The 24,337-nt window shown below is 61.0% G+C and overlaps 2 protein-coding genes across 2 annotated transcripts in view; one reads left to right on the top strand and one right to left on the bottom strand.

Moving 5' to 3' along the window:
• Nucleotides 1–71, bottom strand: part of KCNT1 (potassium sodium-activated channel subfamily T member 1) — a 62,666-nt gene extending 62,595 nt beyond the window's left edge. The window contains exon 1 of the mRNA XM_072960403.1: nt 16–71. The gene's annotated coding sequence lies outside the window, so the exon portion shown is untranslated. The remainder of the gene's footprint in view (nt 1–15) is intronic.
• Nucleotides 72–4,604: 4,533 nt separating this feature from the next.
• On the top strand, nt 4,605–8,867 carry SOHLH1 (spermatogenesis and oogenesis specific basic helix-loop-helix 1). The gene is made up of 8 exons (XM_015251249.3): nt 4,605–4,683; nt 5,004–5,138; nt 5,637–5,784; nt 6,240–6,343; nt 6,437–6,519; nt 7,118–7,304; nt 7,751–7,821; nt 8,436–8,867. Exons 1-8 carry the CDS (start codon nt 4,619–4,621, stop codon nt 8,651–8,653), a joined length of 1,011 nt encoding a protein of 336 aa, XP_015106735.1. The 5' UTR covers nt 4,605–4,618; the 3' UTR covers nt 8,654–8,867.
• Nucleotides 8,868–24,337: the final 15,470 nt, after the last annotated feature.

The following is a 24,337-nucleotide window of genomic DNA, read 5'->3' as shown; positions in this document are numbered from 1 at the left end:
CCCCTTCTCACTCACCTCTGTCCCCCTGAGCTGCTGCTGTAGCCACCCTCAGCCCAAGGCAGACCCCTGAGTTCCCTCCAGCCCCTCAGACCAGGAAACCGTCTGGCCAGGCTAGCTTGTATCTCAAGCCCTGTGAACTTTTTCCCACGGGGCCCAGGCCACTTCCTGTTGCCCCGCAGGCACGGCTCCCTAATATGGGCCTGGAGGGCCGGCTGGGACCACGGGCTGGGAATATACGCTGGCAGGAGGCCAGCCCTGGATGTGTGCCCTCTGCCATCAGGACCCAGAGGGTCCCGTGCTGCCCTGGGAAGCAGGGCTTTTGGGCAACCAGGATGTTCTGATAGGAAGGCCTCTGGGCAGGACGTGCGCATGGGCCAGCACTGGGGCAGCTGCGGACTCCCCAGCCCCTCCCTTCCTGAACAGTTGGCACCTCCAGTGTGGAGATGTCTATACCTGGGGAAGGATCAGGGCCTGGCGACCACAGGGACATGTGAGGCCTGGGACCCCATAGCACAGAGGGAGGCAGGGGGGCCACACAGTGGACCAGGCACCAAGGCAAAGACTCCTGCAGCCTAGAGAGCCAGGAGTTCTCCCGGGACCCACACCGCTTGTCCTCAGCCACAGCACAGGACAGAAACCCATCCAAAGCCTGAGAAGGAGCAGGGCTAGGCCTCTGGACTCCAGGGCCGCCCCTGCTGTGAAGCCTGCTGTGGAACCTGCCCTGCAGAATGCCCCCCACCCAGACCCTCACTCGCCTTCCAATGGTCTTCCTTCCCTGAGCTGAAGCCCAGCTCCCTGAGTTGCCAGCCTTAACCTCAGCTGCCCTCACCCCAGCCCGGCCAGGTTTCTCCCTCACCCAGTCTCCCTTGATCTGGCCAGGGAGGGGGTCCCCACCCAGCCCCACCCAGACGTGCCCTCGGCCCCAGCTGCCACTCCAGATGTGTCTGCAGTGTGACAGCAAATTCCTGCAGGGACAGAGGCCAGCTCTGACCAGGGGGGAGAAGCAGCTGTCCTCCACAGAGATGGAGGTGTCTGGGGGGCTGAGCCCAGGGTCACAGACCTGAGGTCACAAAGCTCCCACTTGGTCTGGAGCAAGCGGACAAGGAGAACTTAGAGATGGGTCACCTGGAAAACCAGCGACCACTGGCAGAGCAAGGAGATGGGCAGACGGACAGCCAGACTGTGCAAATGTCAGAAATCACAAGAGCCTTCTTGGGGTCACTTACTCTGTGCCTGACAGGATGTCACCTGCTGATCCCTCCGAGCGGCCTGGGGGAGGTCCAGGCTGCGCCCACTTCCCACTGTTAACTCTGCCTCCCAAGGACCCCACTTCTGCTGCTCTCCAGCACCTGCTCCTCACCCCCAGCTGGGCCCCCAGGACCCACAGGTGCCAGGCTGCTGCTGTCCCTGCAGAGGGACCACCTTGACCCTTGATGTGTGGCTGGAAGCTTCCCCTCCTGATCTCGGTCCCTCCCCAGAAATGACCCCTAAAGACCATTCGTTCCACTCCTCATTTGACAACTGGGAAAACCTCCTCCCAAAAAGAAATGGCCGTAGCACCTGGCCTTGAATCCCGGCGTCCACCCCTTCTTCAGCCTTAGAACAGCTGATCGAGAGGGACTCAGAAGCCACGGTTCTGCCCAGCCAGGGTGGGGGTCACATAGGGCAGTGGCCGTGAGTGACCTGGAGTCTGGCACAGGGTGAGGGGCAGACATGTTCATCTGTCCTCCGGGGCTGGTGGGGTACAGAGAGGGCCCCAAGGACAGGAACCTGGAGCAAATTTGCATTGGAACTGTCACCCCTCCTGCCCCTCCTCCCAGCACCGTGCCCTCTGTGCTGATCACCTGGACAGGCAGGAGCCCTGTGGCATCCTGGGACACTACAAGGGAAGGTTGGCTCCCAGGACACCTGGAAGCCTCTGTCCATTGAACCTCTCACACATGCACGTGGACAAGCAGGGATCCCGAAAAAGAAGCCACCCATGGAAAGCCACCAAGCAATGAGAACACAGCACTTCTGCCCTTCATCCAAGAGCCTACCTGCACCCCACACCCCAACAGGGTTCCTCCTAGGAAGAGCTGCCCTTGAAAACCTGCTTCTATGCAGGGTACCCTTGCCCCTGTGCCCCACTGGGCACAGTGCTGCCATCCCAGTGGGCCCCCCCCCCCGGCTTGGCAAGAGAGGGATCTGGGAGGCTCGCATAGCACCTGACCCCTGTGGCATGCAACCAACCCCCCAACCCCGATCCTCCAAGCCCCCTTACAATAGGTTGGGTCTGCATCTCCTGGTGCCTGGGAGGTACTCAGATTCCTACACTGTAGCCACCTTCTACTAAGGATGCAAACAGACACCAACTAGGGCACCTGCTGGTCAGTTGAGTTAAGTGCCCGCCTCACTGCGCCCTGGTCTTGAGAAGTATCCCTGTTCCCTACGCTCCCCATGCTCACGGGTCCTGAGGGTGGGGGCTGGGAAATAAGGATGTGAGGATGAGGGGTCCTGGGGGCTGGGCGTCCTGGGGGATGGCGCTAACCCATCCGGGGTCCCTCCGCGCGCGGCAGGGCGCAGCAGACTATACCTGGGGGAGCATCGGCCGTCGTCGAACAAGAAGGTCCGGTTGGTGTGGCCCCCGCCGCGCGCCCCAACCCGCGTACCCCGGTAGACGCCCCCCTGGCTGCACGCCCCGTAGGGGAGCGGCATTGGGTTGGCGGTAGGTCAAACCTGAAGCCGAAGGACAAGCGAGTACGGAGAGACAAACGACTTCTTTTCCGACTTCGCCTTAAAACACATCACTTTTCTCCGATTAAGAAGACGAAAAAAATCGTTTGAGTCGCGTTCCGGCGCTGGTGTGGTGCGCCCCCTGCCGGCTTCGCGGGGAACCGAGCTGGGGACCGGGCGGAGGTCGGCCCGCATTCCCCCTGGGGAACCGCCTCCATCGCGACGCTCGGAGCCCCCAAATCCCGAAAAAGCAAGAGAGAAGCTCCTTAAAGGCTTGAAAATCCTAAGATCGCCGCCCACCGGGGGAGGGCTCCCAGGTGGGAGGAGCGCAGTCCCACAGGGGCCTCTGAGGGGTCGGAAGTGTTTAAAGCGCGCAGGCGGTGAGGGCGCCTGCGCTGCTTGGTCCTGCCCTGCTCTGAGCTCCTGGGAGGAGCAGCCCATCAGCACCTGACAGACCCCCGCCCCTCCCCGGCAGTGGTCACTCCTGCGGAGACCTGCACCGTAGGTCCACGCGTCACACCTGGGAGGCGCCGCTGGGCCTGGAGGGCGAAAGGTGGCCTGGACCCCGGGAGGCTGCCCCCTGCCGCCCGCTCGGCGCCTCTGCTGTGCGCTGCCGCCCTGCTCTGCCCTCGCCCCACATAGGGCACCCTGCAGACAGGCAGTGAGGAGGGGCCGCACCCTGCTGCAGCCCAATAACCGAAGGGAAGTCCTCCAGGGGGCAGAGGGGACTCCTAGCGGTCCCCGTGCCCAGCCACAGCCAGCCAGAGGCTCATACGCCCACCCTAGCTCAGGTGAGACTTCCAGCCCACCTGCTCCTCCAGCCAGGCAGCCGCGCAGGTGGGACTGCGGCTGAGGCCCCTCCCGCTGTGCTCCCGGGTCAGTGTGCTCTGTAGGGTCTGCTCCGCCACTTCCATCTCCTGGCCGCTGTCACCCTCTAAGGGCAAAAGGCCTGGCCTTTCCTCCCGTCTGCCGTCAATGCCCCGCCCGGACGCACTGACAGGGCTGACAGTCCCCAGCCGTTCTTGGCCTCAACGCTCCACTTCTCTCCCCTCGCAAATACAGGAGCGCGGCCGCGGGCGGCGCGTGCCCGGGAGGGCGAGCGCGGGCCCCAGAGCCCTCTGTTCTCTTCTGGCGGGAGTGCTGGCCTGGCGCACGGGTCCTGGCCTTCTTGCTCCCTGACTCACCCTCACTGACAGCATCGCCCTCGACTGCAGAGTGACTTCTGTCCTCTGTCCCAGCCTCCTTTTAACCCCTGACCACAGCCTCCTGGGGTTTTTGCCTCCTCTCCTGTGTGGCTTAACACAATGCGCGCCACGTCACTGCCCCTGCCAGTCCTTCCAGAGTCTGACCTGCAGCCCTGGCCTGCGCCGGCCGGCCCTTCCTCCACGCTTCCTTCAGGCTGTGGAGCCCAGCAGTGCCGGAGAGATGGGCCCAAGCCGTCTGACGACAGGACTGCCCACGGTGCTGGCCTGCCGCCTTTCGCCCAAAGTCCCACGCCAGGACGCCTGCCCGCAGCCCGGAGCCCCTCCTCGGATGGAGACAGGTTTCCTGCTTGCCCACGGTGGGTATTTGAGGGGAGACCACACTTGACGCTTTGCTGGCAGCCTGGCTGATGGGGGACCGGGTGGGGAGGACCGCCTAGCTTGAGCTCCTACCTGGGTGCGCCGCTTTCTGGCAACTTCTCCAGGATAGGAGCTGCATGTGGGCGTGGGTGGGACGGGGAGCTTGCATGGGGGTGGGTGCGCATGGTGAGGGCGGGCCAGGTGCCGCCTGGGAGGGGAGCACGTGGGGGCGGGCTGCGCACACGTGAGGGGGCGTGGCTGGCAGGACGGCGCACGTGGCGTGGGGCGGGGCATGCGTCGGGGGCCGGGGCCTTGTGGCAGCTTCCCGCGGCTGCGCGCTCATGGCGTCCAGGCGTTCTAAGACCGCCGCTGGGCCTCCCCAAGTCCCCGGCTCTGGGGTATGCAGGTGAGAACTGAGGAGGGCACCAGAGGGGGTCATTTGGAAGGCTTCCTGCCCAGGGGTGCTCGGAGTGTCCAGGCCTGGCATTTCTGTCCAGTTCAAATGGACCGAGTTGGCGTCCCCACCCAGCATGGCCCACCTGGGGCGGACTCCGACCCCTAGCCCTTAGAGGGAAGGAGGGAGAGAGGGGCGCAAGAAGGAAGGCACGGGCCCTGTTCCTGGGCAGCCCAGGCCCTGTACTGCACCCGCCCCGTCCATCACCGGCTCTGGGCTCCTGGGGCGTTTTCTGGGGTCACGGAGCGGGCTCGCTTATCTCTTCTCAACAGTGCTCCCTCCTCGTGTGGCACCCAGGTCTGCTGCGAAGACCCTCACCAGGGTTCGGGTCTGGCTAAGGCCCCTGCATTGGTGGAGGGTCCAGGCTCCCGCCTCCCGCGGAACGTACTCAGCGAGAGGGAGCGCAGGTGGGGGCCACGTGGTGGGGGCGGGGCGGGGAGAGGAGGTCAGTGTGCCCGCTACCTGGTTTCAGGCGGCTGGGACCGGCTTGTGGTCTTTGGTAAGGAGACACTTAGTCTGTCCCAACGTAAACAAAATCTGAGGGGCGCGGGCAGGGGCTACCACTGTGGCCCCTTGTTTGATCTGAAGTCCTGTGCAGATGGGACCAATAGACCCCAGACCCTGGCGGGGACTCACACCCCGAAGCACTGATGGTTTAGTCTTGGCTATGGCCCGAGGCAGATTGCTGGATAGCCTGCAACTGGGGTCCAGGGCCCGGGTGAGTCTATGGCCTGACATAGTCCCTGAAGGGCCCAGACCATTTGCAGAGCTAACCAGAGGCCTTGGCCTGTAGTCTTTGCACCTGAGAAGCCCCTGGGGGTGGCCCCAGGGGTGGTTCCAGCGGGCTGCAGTCTTTTCTCCTGGCCAAGACTGCCCCATAGACGGTTGTTACTCCCTGGGAGCAGGAAGCGGATCTCGGTGAGCTGTGAGCGCCTGCGGGCCCTGCTGCCCCGGTTCGATGGCCGGCGGGAGGACATGGCCTCTGTCCTGGAGATGTCGGTGCAGTTCCTCCGGCTGGCTGGCACCTTGGTGCCCGGCTGGGAGCAGCACGCTGTGAGTTGTTCTCTGGCTCCGGGTCAGCCCTCTGTAGGGGAGCCGTGGCACCCCCGCCCCCACCCACTGGCTTACCTCTGCTCTCTGCCCTGCACCTTTGGGCAGGCTGCATTTTTGGCAGACGCCTCTCCGAAAGTGTGTTACAGCTGGTCCAGGAGCCATGCAGAAGCTCTGAGGATGAGCTGTGGCCTCCTCTTCTGTTCCTGGCACTCCCCCATGGTGCCAAGGCTGATAGGGGTAGCAGTCCTGTTCCTGTGAGCCCCCTGGGCGGGCATGGCCCTCTGCCTCCCTCCTCCGAGTCCTGAGGACAGGGTCTACACTCAGAGTGACCTCCAGGACCCCAGGCAGGGCAGCCAGGGACGGACCATCAATGGCTTTTCCTGCGGGCTTTCTGGTTGATGCCTCTGTTGCGTTTTCCAAGGTTACTTATGTTTCACACCCTTGTTTCCTCCCAGGAGACGCGGCACAAGTGGCAGAAGGATGTTTTGCAGCTGGCCCTGGCGACACAGACCCCAGCAGGTGCCCCAGACCCTGGCAGGGGAGCACCCAGTGTAACCATGTTAGTGTCCCTGTGGGGCCAAGGGACCCATGGGAAGGGGGCGGATGGTGGACACGGACTGCTCAGAGCTCTCTTTGTTTTCACACCATTTAGGCCACAGGCACCCCCAAGCTGTGTGGCCGCGGGTGTGAACGAGGGGGTGGCCAAGGTGCCGGACAGGCTGCCCGTCCTGTCTGGTAAGCGTGAGCACCATCTTGTCCTCCCCTGCTACCCTTGCCCAGCCCATAAGACACATCCATGACGACTGTGTCCCCCTCATGCTGGACCCCTGCCCCAGGACCATCACTGCCCGTCCCTGAGTGTCACGGGAGGCGAGACCATGCGTTCCACCCTCCCTGGTATGCCCACTGAGGAGGGGAGGGGTCTTGCTGTCACAGGGTTGGCAGCTCAGTTGGGCCTCCAGGAAAGGTCGGCTGGGCCCCCGGGGGAGGTTGGGACCCACAGGCAAGGCATGAGGGTGCAGGGTTCACAGCAGGGTGGTCTGAAGATGGAACCCGAGGTCATGAATTATGAGCAGATGGGGGGGGTAATGGCACGAGGATTCCTAGGTCTGAGCCCCACATGGTTGACCTGAGGCCTAGTGGGTGCCTCCTCCAGGAAGCCTCCCTGGCCCCAGGTGCCTCATCTCTGGGCATTTACTTTCTCGTGGTTGCCTGTTAGTCTCCTGTTTCTGAGCTTTATGTGGCCCCATGCGCTGTGCGGAGGGCCGAAGTCTTCACGGGACGGCTGTGCTACAGGTGGGGAAGGCTGACCCACACCTTGCTTCCCTCATAGAGCTTCCCAGCCTGGTCCCTGGGTCCCGAGGCCCGAGTCCCTCCAAGGCCCCAAGAAAGTCCCCACTGTGGCCTCCCCACTCACGGCAACCACCCTCCCCCCTGGTGAGCGAAGAGCCTCTGAGCTGCCTGGGTCAGGCTGGGCCCTCAGCTCGGGGGGCCCACATGGCCCCGACGCTGGACGCCAGGTGGGTGCCCCAGGGGTGTGTGCACGTGTGTGCCTGATGCCCCGAGCAGGCGCGTGCCTCCTTCCGGCCACGTCTGTGGTCTTGTATCTGCGCGCCGGGGGTTTGTGTCCTTCAGCCCACAGTGCCTGCCTGAGGCCGAGGCTGCCAGTCTGTGCCACGTGGCTTTCTAATGTGTGTTCTGAAAACACTGTTGTCTTTTTAATCGTGTTCTGTTTTGGCTGATAGTAAGGGAGTTTGCGTTTTGTGAGCACACACCAGCTGGGGCGTGGGAGGGGAGGGTGCTGGAGGGGAACCAGCAGCAGGACGGACTCAGGGTCCACAGGGAGGGGGCACCCCGTTCTATCCTGGAACCTGAAGCTACCCTTCAGAGCCCGTGCTCTTCACTCCAACTGCAAGGTCTGGGTACCTGGGACCACCCGGGAGCGGGGTCTTCTTCTTCCATCCAGGTCTGTGTCGGGATGTGATGTAGAAGACGGGGCGTCCTTTCTGCTGACTGCCAGTCCCGACTGGTGGCTGGGTGAGTGGGGAAGTGCTCAGCCGGGCCGCCTTCTTCCCCCTCCGCCCCTGATTTGGGGCCTTAGTTGGTGCTGATGCAGACCCAGGCAGGCAGTGGGACTGTTGGGGAGATGTGACAGCATCCAGTTTGCTGTGTGACACCAAGTCTCAGTGTCTGTCTCTGAGCTCCCGTTTCCTTCTTTGCTGGTGGTCTTCAGGACCACTGGGGGAGGATAGGATGCGTGTGCAGAGGGGCTGTATCTGGGTGGGAGTGTGTGAGTGCACGGCGTGTGGGGCTAGTCGTGTGTCGGCTGCAAGGTCCCGTCAGGCTTTTCCCGAGGTTCCTGCAAAGGCGTCTGGACATGCAGTGAGGGGCATCCCTGCAGGACTGGGTGTTGGGAGAAGCACCTTCTTGGTTCTGGACCTTCTGGGTCTGGAGCAGGGCCGACAGGAGTGGGCCCACCCACCTGGTCACACTGCCTCCCATTCCCATCTCACGGATGAGCAGAAGGCTTCCTGGTCAGGCGGGACGGGTGGGCAGAGGTGGGCCCTCTTCTGCACACTTGACCCCACTCTGTGCACCCTGGGCTCCCAGGGTACCTGCCTGCTCTGCTGACGTGTCCCGTCTGCTTCCAGGGTCTCTGGAGGGCCGAGGTGGCAGTGCCCCTTCTCGAGTCCCCACCAGGAGCAGCCCACTGGGCAGGGCAGAGCCAGGCTTCCTGGCAGATCCTGAGCCCGGGTCCCAGGAGCCCCCAGATGGTCCTCTGGAGCCGTGGGGCTCGGACGTGAGCTGCCCCAGCCTGGCCCTGCGGGACGAGGTGGACAGCATCTTCCCGGACTTCTTTGCCTGCTGAGGGCCACTGGTGCTGGCCGCACACTTGGGCATTTGATTTTGGGCTTCAGCTGCAGCTGCGCTCTAATTCGAGCGGGGCTGGAGGGGGTGGCTGCGGGGAGTGTTAAAGAGGGAAAGTGATTTTCCTAGAGGAAGCAAAACTTGTGTAGCTTTTGTGTAATTAATGCGATTCACTGCGCAGATGGTATCATTTCCATTCAGAGCACTGGCCCTTGCCTGCGGTTTTGTTTCTGTGATGTTCCCGTCCTTTGGGGTCCCTAAATAACCCGGCCCCGGGGCTGAGGTGGGGAGGGGTCCACAGACTGAGACCCATGTGTTCTGGGTCTGTTCCCTGAGAGGTGGGCGTGCGACCCAACTTCTCCTGCCTGTGAGGCTGGCCTGGGGGGGGGGGTTCCTGGAGAGTCCATCAGGTGAGGCCTCTCTGCAGGCCAGGATGTGCGGGGGAAGGGGCAGCCCTCGGCCTTCAAGGCGGGGCCTGTTGTGTGGCCTGGGGCAGAGGCTTTAGTGCCTGGACTCTGTCTACCCTGGTGGGCCCAGCCCCAGTCCCAGATGCTCCTGCCCTGGCAGCGGGGGAGGGCCTGGGTTCCTGTGAGGAGTGACCCCGCCCCTGGCTCTGGTGGAGCTGGCCCTGCCTGAGTCTCTCCACCTTTCAGCCACAGCGATGAGGGTGCCGGTCTCTGACCGGGCTGCTCACCCTGCCTTGTCCCCTTCTGAGACACTGGGCCCCACGTGACCTCCCAGGCCAGTGGCAGAGCCCCACCCAGTGTGCGCGTAGAGACCCCTGCCCAGGCTGCCATCCCTGTACCCACCGCCCATACCTGTAGCTAGGAGGTTCCATTAGTCTCTGAGTCACTGCCCACAGAGGTGAAGGGCGGCCGGTGTGTGTGTGGTGGGGGCAGGTGGTGCAGAGCCGCCCTCGTCATGGACGAGGGGCCTGGGGGAGGCCCAGGTGGGCTTGCGGGGCGGTGCCACTCCTGGGCCAGCATCCCTGTTCCCCCGTGGGCTTCCTGAAGGCCCCAACCGGGGCATGGGGCACATCTGGGGGTGTCCTGCCCTCTCGTCCAGCAGAGCCACGGTCAGTGGCCACAGCCCCTGTCCCAGGAGCCTGCTCCGTGGAAGGGCCTCCATCACCTGGCTGCCCGTGTTCCAGAAACGTTCTAGGCTCTGAGAGCACGAGGGTGCTGGGCCTGACTCTTGTCATCTGACCAGGCACTCCTTGCAGCCTGCTCTCAGGAGTGTCCCCTCAGAGACTGCGTGCATGTGTGTTCACCTGTGTGGGTACACGTGTGCTGTGTGCTGCATTTGCACACCTGTGGACCGGTGCGTGTGTGCATGTGTGCAGGCTGATGCCTTTCTTGGTGGGTGTGGACTCAGCAGGTCTTCAGGTTCTGGTTCACCGGCTTCCACGTGCACGCGCCCCCTGCTCTGTGCCCGGCGCCCCTCGGGCTGGGGATGGTGAGCTTGTCCCCTGTCCTCTGACGCTGACCCAGGGCCCAGAGCCAGTGGGATGTGGCTGAGGCAGGCGCCAGCCCTACTGCTGGGAGTGTCAGGTTCTACAAGCGGGAGGAGGCCTGGGGCAGAGTCGCTGAGCAGAGCCCCCTCCTCACCTCGGAGCAGACCAGCTCTGCCCAGCCCCCTTCTCTGGGCTCAGGGGCACAGCTGTGAAAGCCCTGTGTGTCTGGCCACACTGACCCTGTCTGGGCTCTGGACAACCTCACCCTGCACCCTGGGAGGGAGGCCCAGGAGCCAGGGCTTGGCTTGTTCGGAAGCCTGACCCAGGTCCCAAGGGGGCAGGTGGGTGGGACCCACCATGACCCTGAAACCCCTCACTGAAGGCGAAGGATAGGACCCCGCCCCAGGTGGCAGGCAGGGCTTGTCTGTGCCAACTCGAGCCCACGGAGGGGGCACCTGGAGCCGATGTTGGGAGTGATCCTGAGGCCCAGGCAGGCTCGTGGGGCAAGAGTAGTGGTTGGTGACCAGTGTCGGTCTGATAGCGGGAAGAGAGCGGCCTGGAACTGCAGCGTTCAGCCCTACGCTGCCCCAGGGTCCTGGGTCCCCTCCTGCAGGTCCTGGGACGGTGCACATGGAGCTGCTGTGCCCGGAGAAGGTGCCGCTGCAGGCCCCCCTTACCCCTCTGCTCCCCGCCTGGCCTCCCAGACCGGCAGACTGTGGGGGCAGTGGAGATGCAGAGCCATGTGGAGGAGGGGAGGAGGGGGCCGGCCTCCCATGCCCTCAGAAGCCCCTGGCGTTGGATGGGGCCTGGGTGCTAGGGGAGGGAGCACCCAGCCTGGCCAGGTTGGTGTCTGGTTTTGTCCAGGGCCCAGCCAGCCCTATTCGCAGGGGGTGCCCTTGGTGGCGCTAGTTCTGAGGAACGTGGGTGCTGGGTCCTCCCCGAGCCCCCTGGATATGGGTGTCTGTGCCTCTCCGGGATGATGGGAGAGAAGCTTCTGAAATTTCCCCCAACGCTCTGTCAACGGGGTGGAGCTGGCATTCCCTTTTCTTCTGGAGAGTCAGACCAGGAGATTAGCTGGACGGATGGATGCTCCGTGTTGCCTCCTCAGGGCAGAAAATGGCCACGTTACACCTCTGAAAAGCTGGGTTTTATTCTCACGAGTGTGAAGGGTGGTTATGCTCACCTCGTTTGAAATTCTTAGGCTCTAACCTAAAAGGGAAGGTTGTCGCCCAAGTGTGGGGTGGCAGGAGGAGGAACCTGCAGGCTCAGGGGCTTCAGGGCTGGTCCCTGGGCTGACCTCAGTGGCCGTGGAGCTGCCTGGGACGGCCCGTGGGGGCTTGTTTCCTGGTGCTGGGTTTCTCCAGGTGGGGCCCTCCCGGGTCATCATTGCTCGCGGAGTTCTTGCCCCCCAGCCTGTTCTGGACCTGCTTGGGGACTGTGCCCTGTTCCCAAAAGTGCCCTGTTCTTGGGTTTGGGAATGGACATCAGAGGCCAGGTGATGGACAGCAGCCACCAGGACGCAGAGCCTTCAGCAAGAGGAGGATGAGCCCTGGACCCCGAGGCTGCTTCCCGGGGTCGCACATGGCCAAGTGCGTCTGGGTAGCCCAGTCCCAGGTGGTTGGGAAGTGCCTGTCCCTTAGAAGTCCCTGTCCAGGCTGCCCTTCTGGTGACTCCAGGGCTGCGGTGTCCTGCTGCTGCTGCTCCTGGGGGCGCGGTTCCCTGTGCTTCCCTTAAGGGGGGAGCGTGCTTACTCAGAACGCAGCCTCAGTCTGTGAGTGAGGAGTGAAGGGTCAGGAGGTCCACGGGGCACACGGCCTCTGCCGGGGCAGGAGGCTCCTTCACCGGGTGCCCGGGGGTGGGGGTGGGGAGAGTTCTAAGCAACACAGAGGGGCACTTAGGAGAAGGTGTCCGGATTACGGGGTCCCCGCTGTCGTGGAGGGCAGCCCAGGGTGGGGCAGCAGCTTCACAGCCACAGCCTGACACTCCAGGGCCTTTTGGAGAATGCAGGCTGAAAACGGCCCCCGCACGACTGTGGTGCTGTTCCCGGGCCTGAGTGGGTGGGTGGGTGGGTCCGGCTGGCGGGGGCCAGGGTGCTTCTTGCTCCCTGGTGTCAGGGCCCAGCGCTCATCAGACTGTTCCCATCAGAGCATCTCAACCCCAGAGGACAAAGAGCAGGCTTAGGAGGGTCCACTTCCCCACCTTCGTCCACTGGGGACGCCCAAAGCAGGGCCACGATTTCTGCTCCAGATGCCTTTGGCCTGGCTGCTGTGAGTATGTGCACGTGTGTGTGTGCGCGCGTGTGTGTGAACATGTGTGTGTATGTGTGCACATGGTGGGGTGAGGTGCCTAGGACCCCAGCAGGCGGGGAGGAGTGAACCCTCAGTGTCCAGTGTGTCAGTTTTTGCACCGATGGACACTTGGGCTCTTTCCAACTTCACCTGACTTTCCCACGCCTGGTGGGTGGACTCAGCTGGGTCGGGGGCTGGGGGCTGGCTGGCTGGTACCCCTGCCTGTGACACATGCCCCAGGGTGTTGGGGTCTTGGGTGTGGTGGGCACTGGTTACAGTGGGCAGTAGGCTCCCCTCCACCGCCGGGCTACCACAGGATGGCATGTCCTTCGGAGCCCCCTGCCTGTCCGTCCGTGAAGCAGATGGGCAGTGCCCCCCAGGGGTGGGATGGGAGGGTGCTGAGTGACCTGCTTCAGTCACTCCTGTTGTTTCTGCTTCCTTGCAGAAGAGAGGTGAGGGGGGGAACCTCGGGCTCAGCAGGAGCGCCCCCCAGTGCAGTTGTCTCTGGGGCCCAGGACTCCTGAGACCTCCTTTGGAGCTGGTTTCGCGCTGATGATGGGGTGGGGTCCCTTTTCCCTTCTCCCAAATGCCCCCGCCCCCATGTGCTGGGGCTGGGGTGAGCAGTGCTGGGCCTTTGCCAGAGGAGCAGTCAGGGCCCGGGATTCAGGGGGGAGGGCGGCTTGTGCTGAGGAGAAGCAGGAGCCGGTGAGGAAATGGTATCGTCAGACCGTGGCCCAGACTGTTGGGACTAGGGTGTCCTTGGGGTGGAGGGGGTGGGTGGGGGAAGGGAAGCAGACACAAGTCGGGTCACAGGCTTGTGATGGGGGAGGCAGAGGTGCAGAGGTGGGGGCACCCGGGGAGCACAGAGGGGAGCAGTCAGGGAGGGTGGGCTCAGCCACCCAGGGTGCTGGGCTGTGGTCTGGGGGTGGGTCCTGGGGGCTAGGAGCCTCGTCCCAGCGTCGGGGTGGGTGATCCTCTGACTGAGGGACAGTGCGGCCAGCTCCCCCCCACCTCCCCGCCAGCTGCTGTCCAGGGCTGATGCAGGCCTTAGAGCTACACGGCATAGCCTGGCCTGAGAGAGAGCCTTGGGGGATCCTGGGCCACCAGAGAGAGCCGCCTGGCCTGGGGCAGGAGTGAGCTTATGCATGGCCCAAAGGTGTAGCTCTTGGGGGAGCAAAGGGGCTTGCTGACTGTGGAGCAGGGACCTTCCCTGAGGCTGGGGTCGGTGGCGGGATCCTGGCTAGGGGATCAGGCAGGCTTCCTGGGCTCTGGCCTAGGATGGTGGGAGCCCTGGCTAGGCATTGAAGCAGCGGTGCAGGCAGGCACCCACCAGGCTCTGGTGACTCAGGGAGGGTAAGACGTCCCCTACTGCCTGCCCAGTGACTGTCCCTGCCCCCAGGGCCTCAGCCACTGTCATTTAGGGGAGACGAGTGTGTGGCCAGAAGGGCCTCTGAGCTGGAGAAGCTGGTGGGCTCTGCCCTGAGACCCCCTTGCCATCACCACTGTGTGACAGGCCCTGGGACCACCACTGCCTGCGGCCCCGAAATTGCAGGTTGGCTGTGGGCCCAGCCTCGCCCCCTCCCTGCACATCTCCCATCATCGCTCTCTCTGAAGGGTGTCTTGGTGAACCCCTGACGGTGTGGACTTAAGTCCCCGACAGGCTCGGTCTCATCAGGAGGGCCCCTGCCTCCAGTGTCCCTGGCCTGGGCTGGGGTGCCAGTGGGCAGGTCCTGGCCAGCGTGCCATCACCAGCCAGGCTCGTGAACAGGTGAAGCCCCCAGAGCACACTGGGTCCAGGGCAGTCGTTTATTGGACACACCAGGAAAGGCCTCCAGGAGGGTGGTGGCTGCTCCTAGAGGGTCAGGGAGGCTGAAGGGCTCCTCGAGTTGACCAAGATCTTCTGGTCCTTCTGGGAAGGTGGCAGAGTGCCTGGGAGACACCCCTGTGAGCGAGAGGGGGCTTGGTGGGACGGGGATGGGGATGGGGGCAGACGGGGCCGATCTGCGGGACGCATGGGGCACCACCTGGAGAGCCAGGGGTCCAGCTCCCTGCACTGTGCCAGGGCTTCCTCTAGGCTCGGGACTGGGCATGTCTGTCAAGGGACAGAGGAGGGGATGGGAGGGGCTCACCATGGGCTGCAGTGTGCAGGGCCCTGGCCCCCATCTGCTCTCCACAGTCCTCTGCCCGCAGACCCACTGTGAGTCTGCTCAAGGCCCCTTGCCCCAGGCTGTGCCAGCATCAGCCCATCACTGACTCCCTGGGCAACCCCGCCTTGGGCCCCATCCTGGCTCCGCATCCTGAATCTCCCAGCCGTCAGGGCCCTGCATGGGGTAGGGGCTCCTGTGAGTGCTGAGCAGCCCCCGCTGCAGCCCCCGCAGGGTCAGAAGTCACCCACCTGGGCGCGGCGGCCCCTACTGTTGGGCGTGGAGGCAGCGATCTGTGGAGAGAGGGGCGTCGGTGTGCTGAGCGGAGATCTGGGCCGGGCCCTTCTGCCCCCCGAGGCTGGGGCGGGGGTGGGCACCCACCAGCTTTGGTCACGTTGATGATGTTGGTCTTGTGAATGCCATGGCTTTTGCAGTAGTTCGTAAAGATCAGCAGGGTGTCCTGACTCACCTTAGGGGTCCGGCCTGTGGACAGAGGGTCGGGCTGTCTTTTTGGTCATTTGGGACAGCAGACTGTGGGGTTCTGGGGGCTGGGAGATGGCCCTGGATTTCTGGGGAGGAGGCATAGTTGTGGGGGCAGGAGCTACCATGACCCAGGTGGCCCCAGGTAGGGTCAGAGAGGAGGCAAGGGCCCCACAGAGCCATCAGCATTCGGGTGGGGTCCGGCCTCTCCTCTGGGTCCCGGTCATCACTGTCCCCTGCATTTATTCCTTTGTTTATTCCACTTTGGGATAAAGAGCTGGGGCCCTGGGAACATCTGGGGCTGTCTGGGCCCTCAGCAAGTTTGTCTAAAGGCAGACAAACCAACACAGCGTTTTGGGAAGCACCGAGGCTGCACACAGGCACACACACACGAGGATGCACTGGGCGTGGATGTCCTGTGACCCCCACCGCGGAGCAGAAGCCAAGAGGCAGCCGTGCTGCTGTGACTGCACGCGGGCCGGCAGCTCTCCACCCCCACGAACTCGGCTCCACCCCCACAGGCAAGCCACCAGTGCCTGGATGGCTGCGCCGCAGGCATCGGTCACGTGCTGGGGTGACATGGGAAGTGGTCCCTGCACACTCAGTGTCTGGCCAGAACTCGAGGCCTGGGCGTGGCCAGCAGTTCCTGGATGTTGGCCCCTCGTGGGCCAGTACAGACCATGCCCCCAGCCCTGCAGGTTTGGAGACCCAGCATGGGGCTGACCCTCATGTTTCTAACAAGGTCATTTCAGTGCTACCTGCAGCGGGTTGAGTCAGGTTCCCCCCGGAACGTGCCCACATCCTGACCCCTAACTGGGAATGGACCTTGTTTGGGAACAAGGTCTCTGCAGGCGTGATGAAGTTAGGGGCCTTGGGATGGGGAGGTCATCCTGGATTTGGGATGGGCCCTGCGTCTAGTGACAAGTATCCTTTTGAGAAAAGGGTGAGGGAGATTTGAGACACAGAGGCAGAGCTGAGAGTGATTCGGCCACAGCCCAAGGGCCCTGGGCCCCAGGAGCCAAGAGAGGCAGGAAGGACCTTCCTGGAGCCCCCAGAGGGAGCTGACCCCACCGGCAGTACTGGAGTCCAGCCTGGGGAGCCCCCTGTCCAGGGAGAGCCAACCACACCCCTCAGGCTTTGTGGCCCCAATGTGAGCTCACCAGCCTGTGCGTTTCCCAGATGCAGTTAACAAGCCACCATGTCCTAGCTCCGCCACGTCACAGGGAAAAGACACAGCCCCGAACCCAGGACCCTGAATCCCAGTGAGAAAGAGGAAGCCGTCACATGTGACACACATGGCCTGGTCACGGCCTTTCTTGTTTGCTGGAGACCAGAGGCCCTCGTGGTGGGAGGGCAGCAGGCCCGGGGGCATCCCAGACGCCGGCTTCGTGAATCCTTGGCCACATGCAGCCGCCAGCGGGACCGCCAGGGACGGAGAAACCTTTGCTTTTATGTGGGAGTTGGTGCAAACATGTCTTCCGCAAAACTTCCCCTAATGCTGTGTATTTTTGACACTTAGGAAGAGGGGACGGTCCAGGGGCTTTACTGAGCTGCTGGTTGCCGGTGCACGTATATCCTGTGTGTTTATCCCGTGTTTAGAGCTCTTCTGCTCCCAAATGGCCTCCAGTGCCCAGGGTGCCTCCTGGGTCCTGCTGGCTGTGGCCCAGGGTCTTCCCTGGGGACCCGCAGCGGGCTGGGTGTCCCTGGCGTGGGGCTTGCCCTGCCCTGTCAGGTGGGTGTGGGTGGTGTCCGGGCGGGCGGGGTCTCCGGCACTTACTGAAGAGGTTCACCAGCACCGTTTCCTTCCCGTGTTCTTTGTGGTGGGTGCAGAATATGACATAGCTCTTGGGGTCCACTTCCTCCAGGAAGATCCTTTTCTGGCCACCATCTGTGAACGTGGAGGGCGGGGCAGGAGGTGGGGGCTGGAACCGCACCCTTGGACCCCTCCTGTCCCTTCACAGGGGTGATGACTTGTTCCTCCGGACCAGCCAGGCCCCAGGCTGGGCAGGACGGGGTGTGGGTCTCCCGCCCTTCTAAGACACCTGCGCCAGCTCGTGCCCCCCCCTACCGCAGAGAGCACCATGGGGGGCGGCGTCTAGCCAGGGGACACTGCCGTGGGGTGGGCGTCCTGGCAGTGCGCTCCAGGCTGTGCTCCGCCCGAGCTCCCAGGCCGGATGTCGGTGTGTCTATACTTACATTCCATCAGGTACTGAAATTTCCTCTTCGTTTTATTTGCCACCATCATGACTGGGACACATGTACCATTTACCCTGGGAGGGGGGTGACAGTTGGCTTTGGAACCAGGTGTCTGGAAAATGTGGCTTGGCCTTCTCCATGGAGCCCCTTGGTGGGACTGGGCAGGGCTCAGCCACACTGGATCTCAGACCCTTGCGTCTGTCTCCAGGTGACAAGGCCCCCCCACAACATCACCTCTGGCCTTGGCGACCCCCTCACCTCTGAGCCTGGGAAGAAGGCTGTGAGGTGGGCAGGGGACGGGATCCTGGGGCTCACCTAGGCCCTGCCCGCCTGCCCGGCACCTCCTCCCACACTTACTTCCTGTGCAGGTGGAGCTGCAGGGCCCCGGGGGTCACCTGGATGCTGTGGATGAAAAGCTGTGCGTCCGCACCCTCCTGCAGGAGTCTCAGTCTGTTGGAGGCCAGTGCTGCTGAGAACCAGTCTCCGCTGACCTGAGAGGCAGAGGTGGGGGTGCTGGCGCAGGCAGGGGCACAGCAGGGACTGGCCCATCCCGTCCCCATGGCCACCATCCCTCGCCTGATGCCTGCGGCTGACTACCAGAGTCTCATTGAAGTTGGAGTCCTGTGGCCCCTGGTGCAGGGCCTGGGGGCTGCCGAGCAGGGTCAGCCCTGTGGCCAGCAGCAGGAGGCTCATGGTGGGGCAGCAGCGGCTGAGCGGTAACCAGCAGCACCTCTGACCAGTGTCCAGAGCCCGCGGGGCTGGCCCTTTTGTCTCCTTTCGGGTGAGGGCTCCTGGCCACGTGGGGGCTGTCACCAGTCCCCTCCCATTCACCTCAATTACCCTCTATTTGTTGAGCCTGCAGCCAACAACGGCCACTTTGCCCTCATCCACCCCCACCCCGTCCTGCCTATCTGCAACAACAATTGCTAAACAGCCTCACATTTCATGCGAGGTTGCAGTCATGCCTTTTCCAAGAACAGCGGGTGTGTCCGCCTGGGCTGGCGTCCGGGGGCCTCATGTTCCCGCCACCGACCAAGTCTACAGAGTTGCCTGTGACATGGCAGACCTGGCGGCCCTGGGGGCTCCCTCCCAGAGGCCACCCGAACGCTTGCGTGGCTTGGTTGTGGAATCCTGGGACTTGTTGGCCTCAGGGAGCTGGAGCGCTGGGTGCCCTTCCTCAGCAGGGACTCACCCACCCTGGCTGGGGGACCGTGGTGGCTCTATGTCACGGCTTGGGCCTCAATGTCAGGCGCCTACCCTGGAACCGCCCTTCTGGGCCAAGCCAGACAGGGCAGGAGTGGGGAGGCCGCAGGCAGGAGCCAGGTGTGCCCCCACCTCAACTCTGGTTTCCGGAGCCCCTCCCCAGCTGCTGACTGGAGCTTGGCTGAGTTCTGAGCCCCGTGAGCTGCTCAGAGCCACCCAGGGCCGCGGGGCACAGAGCAGAGCAGCCCGAGCGCAGGTGCCAGGGCCCCGCGTGGGCCATGTCCTTAGTCCTCCAGGCCTTGTCTCCTCATCTTTGAAGGGAGGACTCTCCCTGCCTGCCGGCCTTTTCTTGGCTGCAAGACCCCTTGAAGGTGCTCTTGTGGGGTCTTCCATCTCCCGCCTCCCACCCCCCACTGACGCGGTGGCCTTGTGCTGATGGCTGTGTTCCAAGATCCAGTCCCTCCTTTGATATCTCAGTGCCACAGCTTGATATTAAAACCCAACAAGGACACTACAGGGAAGGAAAAGTTGCAGGTCACACCCACAAATGTCGGTTCAAGACCCGCAGATGAACGTTATACAGTGAATCCAGCCGTCTGTGAGAAGGATGCTGTGTTACAACCTGTGGGGTTTCATCCAGAAACGCGAGGTTGGTTTAGCGATTGTGAACCAATCCGTGGACTTCATCACGTTAATAGAATGAAGGAAAAATCCTAGGATCGAGGTGCCGGCTGCAGGAAAGGCAATTGATAAAACTCAACAAGCATTCATGCTAAACACTCATACCGCTCTAGAAATTAAAAGGAGCTTCTTAATCTCACTAAGGGGGTTTACAAACTACGAGAGCAACCTTCCCACCTCATGGGGAGGCTTCAGAAACTCCCTTCTAGAATGTTCATGCACCGTTGTCACCGCTGCTGATCGGGCCCTGACCCTTCCAGCAAGGGGAGGGCAGGAAGGAAAAGGCAGAGGATTTGCAAGGAAGTGACAAGCCTGAGATGGTCGTTGGTGACAGGCTGTGCGTGGAGGGAATCTAAACAACCCTCAGACAACTCAGTCACATCAATACGTGAGTTTCGCAAGGCGGCTGGCTGCGGGACCTGTATGCAAGGGAACTGTTTCTCTACGTGAGCAGTGCATAATTAGAGAATGAAATTTAGAGAGACTTTATTTACAATTCAGCAAAAAATAAAATCAGTTAACAAGGAACAAATCCAAGAAGAAATTGTGCGAGGCTTCTGCACAGAAATCTACAAGCCAGTGTTGAGAAATTGAAGACAAACGAAATGCATTCATACAACGTGTACATGGATGAGAAGCCTCAGCTCCACAGAGATGTCAGTTTTCTCCCTGAGATCGATAAGATCCCAGTCAAAGTTCCAACAGGGGGTGTGTTCTCTGGAACTTTGCAAGCTGATTCTAAGGTGTATGAAAACGCCGAGAGTTAAAAGCAGCCAAGGCACCCCGACGGTCAGCTTGGTAGGATTTGCTCTGCAGATCCTTTCCTCATGATAAGCTTCCGTGATGAAGCCAGCATGTAATCTGTGTGAAGCTTGAAAAGAAACGGACTGTCGCGTCTGCATCCGGGCACTTCTGATGGTAAAGATGGTTCTGCAGAGAAATGGGCTAAAAGACAGTCTCACTCATACATGGTGCTGGGCCACCTGGTTGCCCACGAGGACAGAGATGAACCTTGACATTCACCTCACAGCCGACCTAAAGATGAATTCCAGCTGCGTTAAGCTGGATGTGTCCCACCCAGAGAGAGGCTGAAGTCCTAATCCCAGGACCCCCGAATAGGACCCTATTTGGAGGTAGGGTCTTTGCAGAATGAACCAGGTTATTGTGAGGTCAGAGGGTGACCTTGTAAAGAGGGGAAGTTTGCACACAAGACACGTAGAGGGAAGATGACGTGAAGACACGGTGGGGGTTGGAGGATGCGGCCACGGTCCCCTCTCCCCTCGGGCCGCTGGAGGGAGTGCAGCCCCACCGACACCTCAGCGTAACTCTGCTGTTTCAGCCCCAGCCTGTGGTCCTTTGTTACAGCAACCACAGGGCGCACGCACAGCAGGATGTCGCTCGAAGCCTCGGTAGAACAGTCGTGCTGATGCCCAGAGGGGTGACGGGGGGCCGCTTTGGGAAGGGGCTCCCGGTGAAGTCCTAGGAAAGGTAGGAGGATCTGACAAGGGGGGGTCACTGCGGCGGCTGCAAGCGAAGTGCCCAACCACACCAGCAGTGACGTGGGGGGACACGTGAATGCTCTGGGGAGGGATGTCAGTTGGTCCGAAGGTGTGGGAGAGCTGGCTGCAGGGCCTGCTGGGCCCCTGGATATGCCTGAGGCTCTCTTAGGTTCATTCCCAAGGAGGTGTGCGCCCAGGGCCCCGGAGCCCGAGCTGGAGGCAGGCCCAGCGCCACCCACAGAAGACCAGGCGAAGGAGTGTAGGTATTCACATGATGGCTCCTCAGGGCCCTCTGGGCGGTGGATACATGCGGGTTTGCTGGGATGATTCTCTGAGTGGCACGTGGCCGTTTTGTTGAATTGAGCTGAATGCCGGCTCCACCTTGGAACCAGGGTTGGGGTGGTGGCCACCCTTTCTGCGGACGTGGGCAGCAGGAGGGGGTCTGTGGTACTGACACACCGTAGTCCAGTCCGCACAGCACAGAGCAGCCACCTGGCCGCGGGCCTGGAGCCCCAGGAGTGCCAGGAGCCCCACTGGCCGTCTGGCAAGAAGGAGGTCCCAGCAGCACCCTGTCGTGGGGTGCTGTCTTACCTTCAGTCTGAGTTAAACAGTCCCTGGGAAGCAGTGTGAGCGTGGGATGCTTGGAGAGGCCCCGGAGGAGGCAGGAGGAAGAGTCCGAAGATAAGGCACCGTCCCAGTGCGGGGCGTGTCGGAGCCCACACGGTCAGGTCTCCGTGGGGAGCCGCGGCCTGGCGGCAGTGCTGTGTGAGGGGCCCAGGAGGGACCACGTGTGGGGTGGTGCTGAGCTGGGCTCACTGACTCCTTCCTGTTTTCACAGATGCGGGGTGAGGCTTGGTGGGTCACTCAATGTCACGCCTGGAGTGGTGGTGGCAGGGTCAGGTCCCTGCGAAGCGTTCCAACATCCCCCCTGCCGAGGGTGGTCTCCGCAGGCGGCCGGGGCTGTGGCCCCCCTGAGGCTCCAGGGCTCAGCTGGCCACTGCTGTCCCCATTTGCACTCCAGGCAGGTCCCCTGACAAGGCCAAAACGTGGGTTCCTAGTGGCTGTGCCACGGCACCCCCTTCTCAGAGCAGGGCCCGGGAGACTCTGGACGTGGAGGCTTACACAAGGCGCCCTCCTCTTTGAGGACCCCGTGTGAGAGCCCCACCCCCGGGAGGGCACCTTCCTTGGCCAGGTGCTTCACAGCGATGACGTCACTCAGGGCCCAGGCGCCGGGCATCCTGGCGCTTTCACAACAGGCTCCTGAGACGCTAAATTTCAGGAACACAAGCTATTGTGTGGCCGCCAATTCCTGGAACAGACCTGTCTGAGGCCCCTGGCCTGGGACCAGCGGCCACGCACCTGTGTTCCTGCCCGCCTGGCAGGTGTGGAGATGTCTTCATCCTCGTCCTGGGGCCCGTGACCTCAGCCATGTGTGTGTGAGCACTTACGTCACTGCGTGCAACTCGCCTCATTCACCTTTCAGCCTCCACAGAGACCATGGATGCCAGGGCAATGCTGGAAACACCAGGCAGCTGGTAGCTGTTTAACACCACAGCCCCCACCATACAGAAAGGGAGCCGCATCTGGGGCAGGTGGTCAGAGGGAGGCTGGCTCACACCTGGGGCAGGTGGTCAGAGGGAGGTCAGCCTGTCCTGGGGCTGGCAGTGAGTCTTCTGCTGGTGATCATCCGAGTGACCCTGCAGACCTCACAGCTAAGTGGCTCTAAGATCCGTCCATGGGGCTCTTCCAACCCTCTATCTTCCAGGTGGCAGGATGGATAGACTCAGGTGTCCCATGCCTCATCCAGCCCTGCATGCTGAGGCCAGGCTGCCCAGCGTCACCTCCCCGTGTGTCTATGAGGCTGGTCTTGTGTCTGCAGGCGGATTTTCCCCTCTAGTGAGTTCGGGGGCTTATACACCCTGCATGTGCTGGCCATCCTCCCAGAAGCCTTCGATTGGCTTCTGATCTTGCCCCGTCCTTGAGGACGGTGTGTGTGTAAGTGTGTGCAGCCCATCGGCAGCTCAGGCCCTTACACAATGGACATTACACAATGTCCATTACAATGGAAGTGAAGGCTTAGCTGCTTCTGGTGGACACTTTCCACCCAGATGCGGACGGCTCCTGGGGTCCACCCCGCAGCCCTGGAAAGAGCTCTTGGACATTCATTCTTACCTGTTTTTGAAATTTATAGAAACAGTACCATACAGGGCATATTCTCTTGTGTCTAGCTTTTTTTTGTGTGTGTGGAATATTGTGTTTGTGAGATTCTCCCACATTGGATGTTGAGGGGAGGGGAGTATACATGTGTGGGTGGGGAGGGCTATGTGGGAACTCTGTATTTTCTGCTCAATTCTGCTGTAAACCTGAAACTGCTCTAAAAAAAGTATATTAAAATTAATTAGTTAATTTTTCATTGTAGTAAAATTCACCTAAGATAAAATTGACCATCTTAACCATTTTTAAGGGCATAGGTCTGGAGCATTAAGTACATTCACATTGCTGTGCAACCATCACCACCATCCATCTCTAGAACTTTCTCATCTTCCCAAACCGCAGCTCTGTCTCCATTAAACCCTCACTCCCCGTCCCCTCTCCCAGCCCCTGGCCCAGCCATCTACCTTCTGTCTCTGTGACTGTGGCTTCTCTTGGGACCTCATGTACATGGAATCCTACAGAACTTGTCTTTTTGTGACTGGCTCATTTCACTGAGCTCCATGTATTTAAGTTCATCCATGTTACAGCCTGTGTCAGAACTTCCTTTTTTTTTTTTATGTGCGAATAATAGTTCATTGTGAACATTTGATGAATGGATAATATTCTGTACCACATTTTGTTTGACATTTGGGTTGTTTCCACCTTTTGGTTATTGTGATCAGTGCTGCGATGAACACGGGTGTGCAGATATCGATTTGAGTCCCTGCTTTCAATTATTTGAGGTGTATACCCAGACATGTAATAGCTGGATCAAATAAAAATTCTGTGTGTAATTTTGTGAAACTGAAGTGCTGTTTTCCAGAGTGGCTACACCGTTTACATCCCCACTGACGATTCAGGGTGCCAGTTTCCTCCACGGCCTCGTCAACGCTGGTTTTGTTTGTTCCTATGGCAGGCGTCCTAACGGATGTGACGTGATGTCTCAGTGTGGTTTTGATTTCCATTTTCCTAGTGACTAGTGATGCTGATCCTCTTTTTTGGGTACTTACTGGCCATTTGTTTGTCTTCTCTGGAAAAAACATCTAGTCAAGTGCTTTGCCCATTTTTGAATTGGGTTTTATTGTTATTGAGTTACGGAAGTTCTTTATACATTCTAGGTATTATTCCCATCTCAGATATACAATTTGAAAATATTTTCTCCCATTCTGTGAGCTGCCTTTTCACACTCTTGATAGTGTCCTTTGATGGACAAATTTTTTTAATTTTAAAGTAGTCCAATTCATTTTTCCTGGTGTTGCCTGTGCTTTGGGTGTCATATCTAAGAACTCACGATCAAACCCAAAGTTATACAGCTTTTCCCCATGTTTTACTACATAATGCACGACAATGTGAATGTGCTTAATGCCCTGAACTGTGCACGTTGAAGTGGTTAAGATGGTAAGAGTTTTATAGTTTTACCTCTTATGTTTGAGCTACTTTGAGTTAATTTTTGTATAGATGTAAGGTAAGGGTCCACCTTCATTCTTTTGCATGTGGAGACCCCAGTTTTCCTGCCCTGTTTGTTGAAATGACTGTTCTTTTCCCATT

Source organism: Vicugna pacos, chromosome 4, assembly GCF_048564905.1.
Source record: "Vicugna pacos chromosome 4, VicPac4, whole genome shotgun sequence".
NCBI lineage: Eukaryota > Metazoa > Chordata > Mammalia > Artiodactyla > Camelidae > Vicugna > Vicugna pacos.
This window is presented reverse-complemented; position numbering and strand designations above follow the sequence as displayed.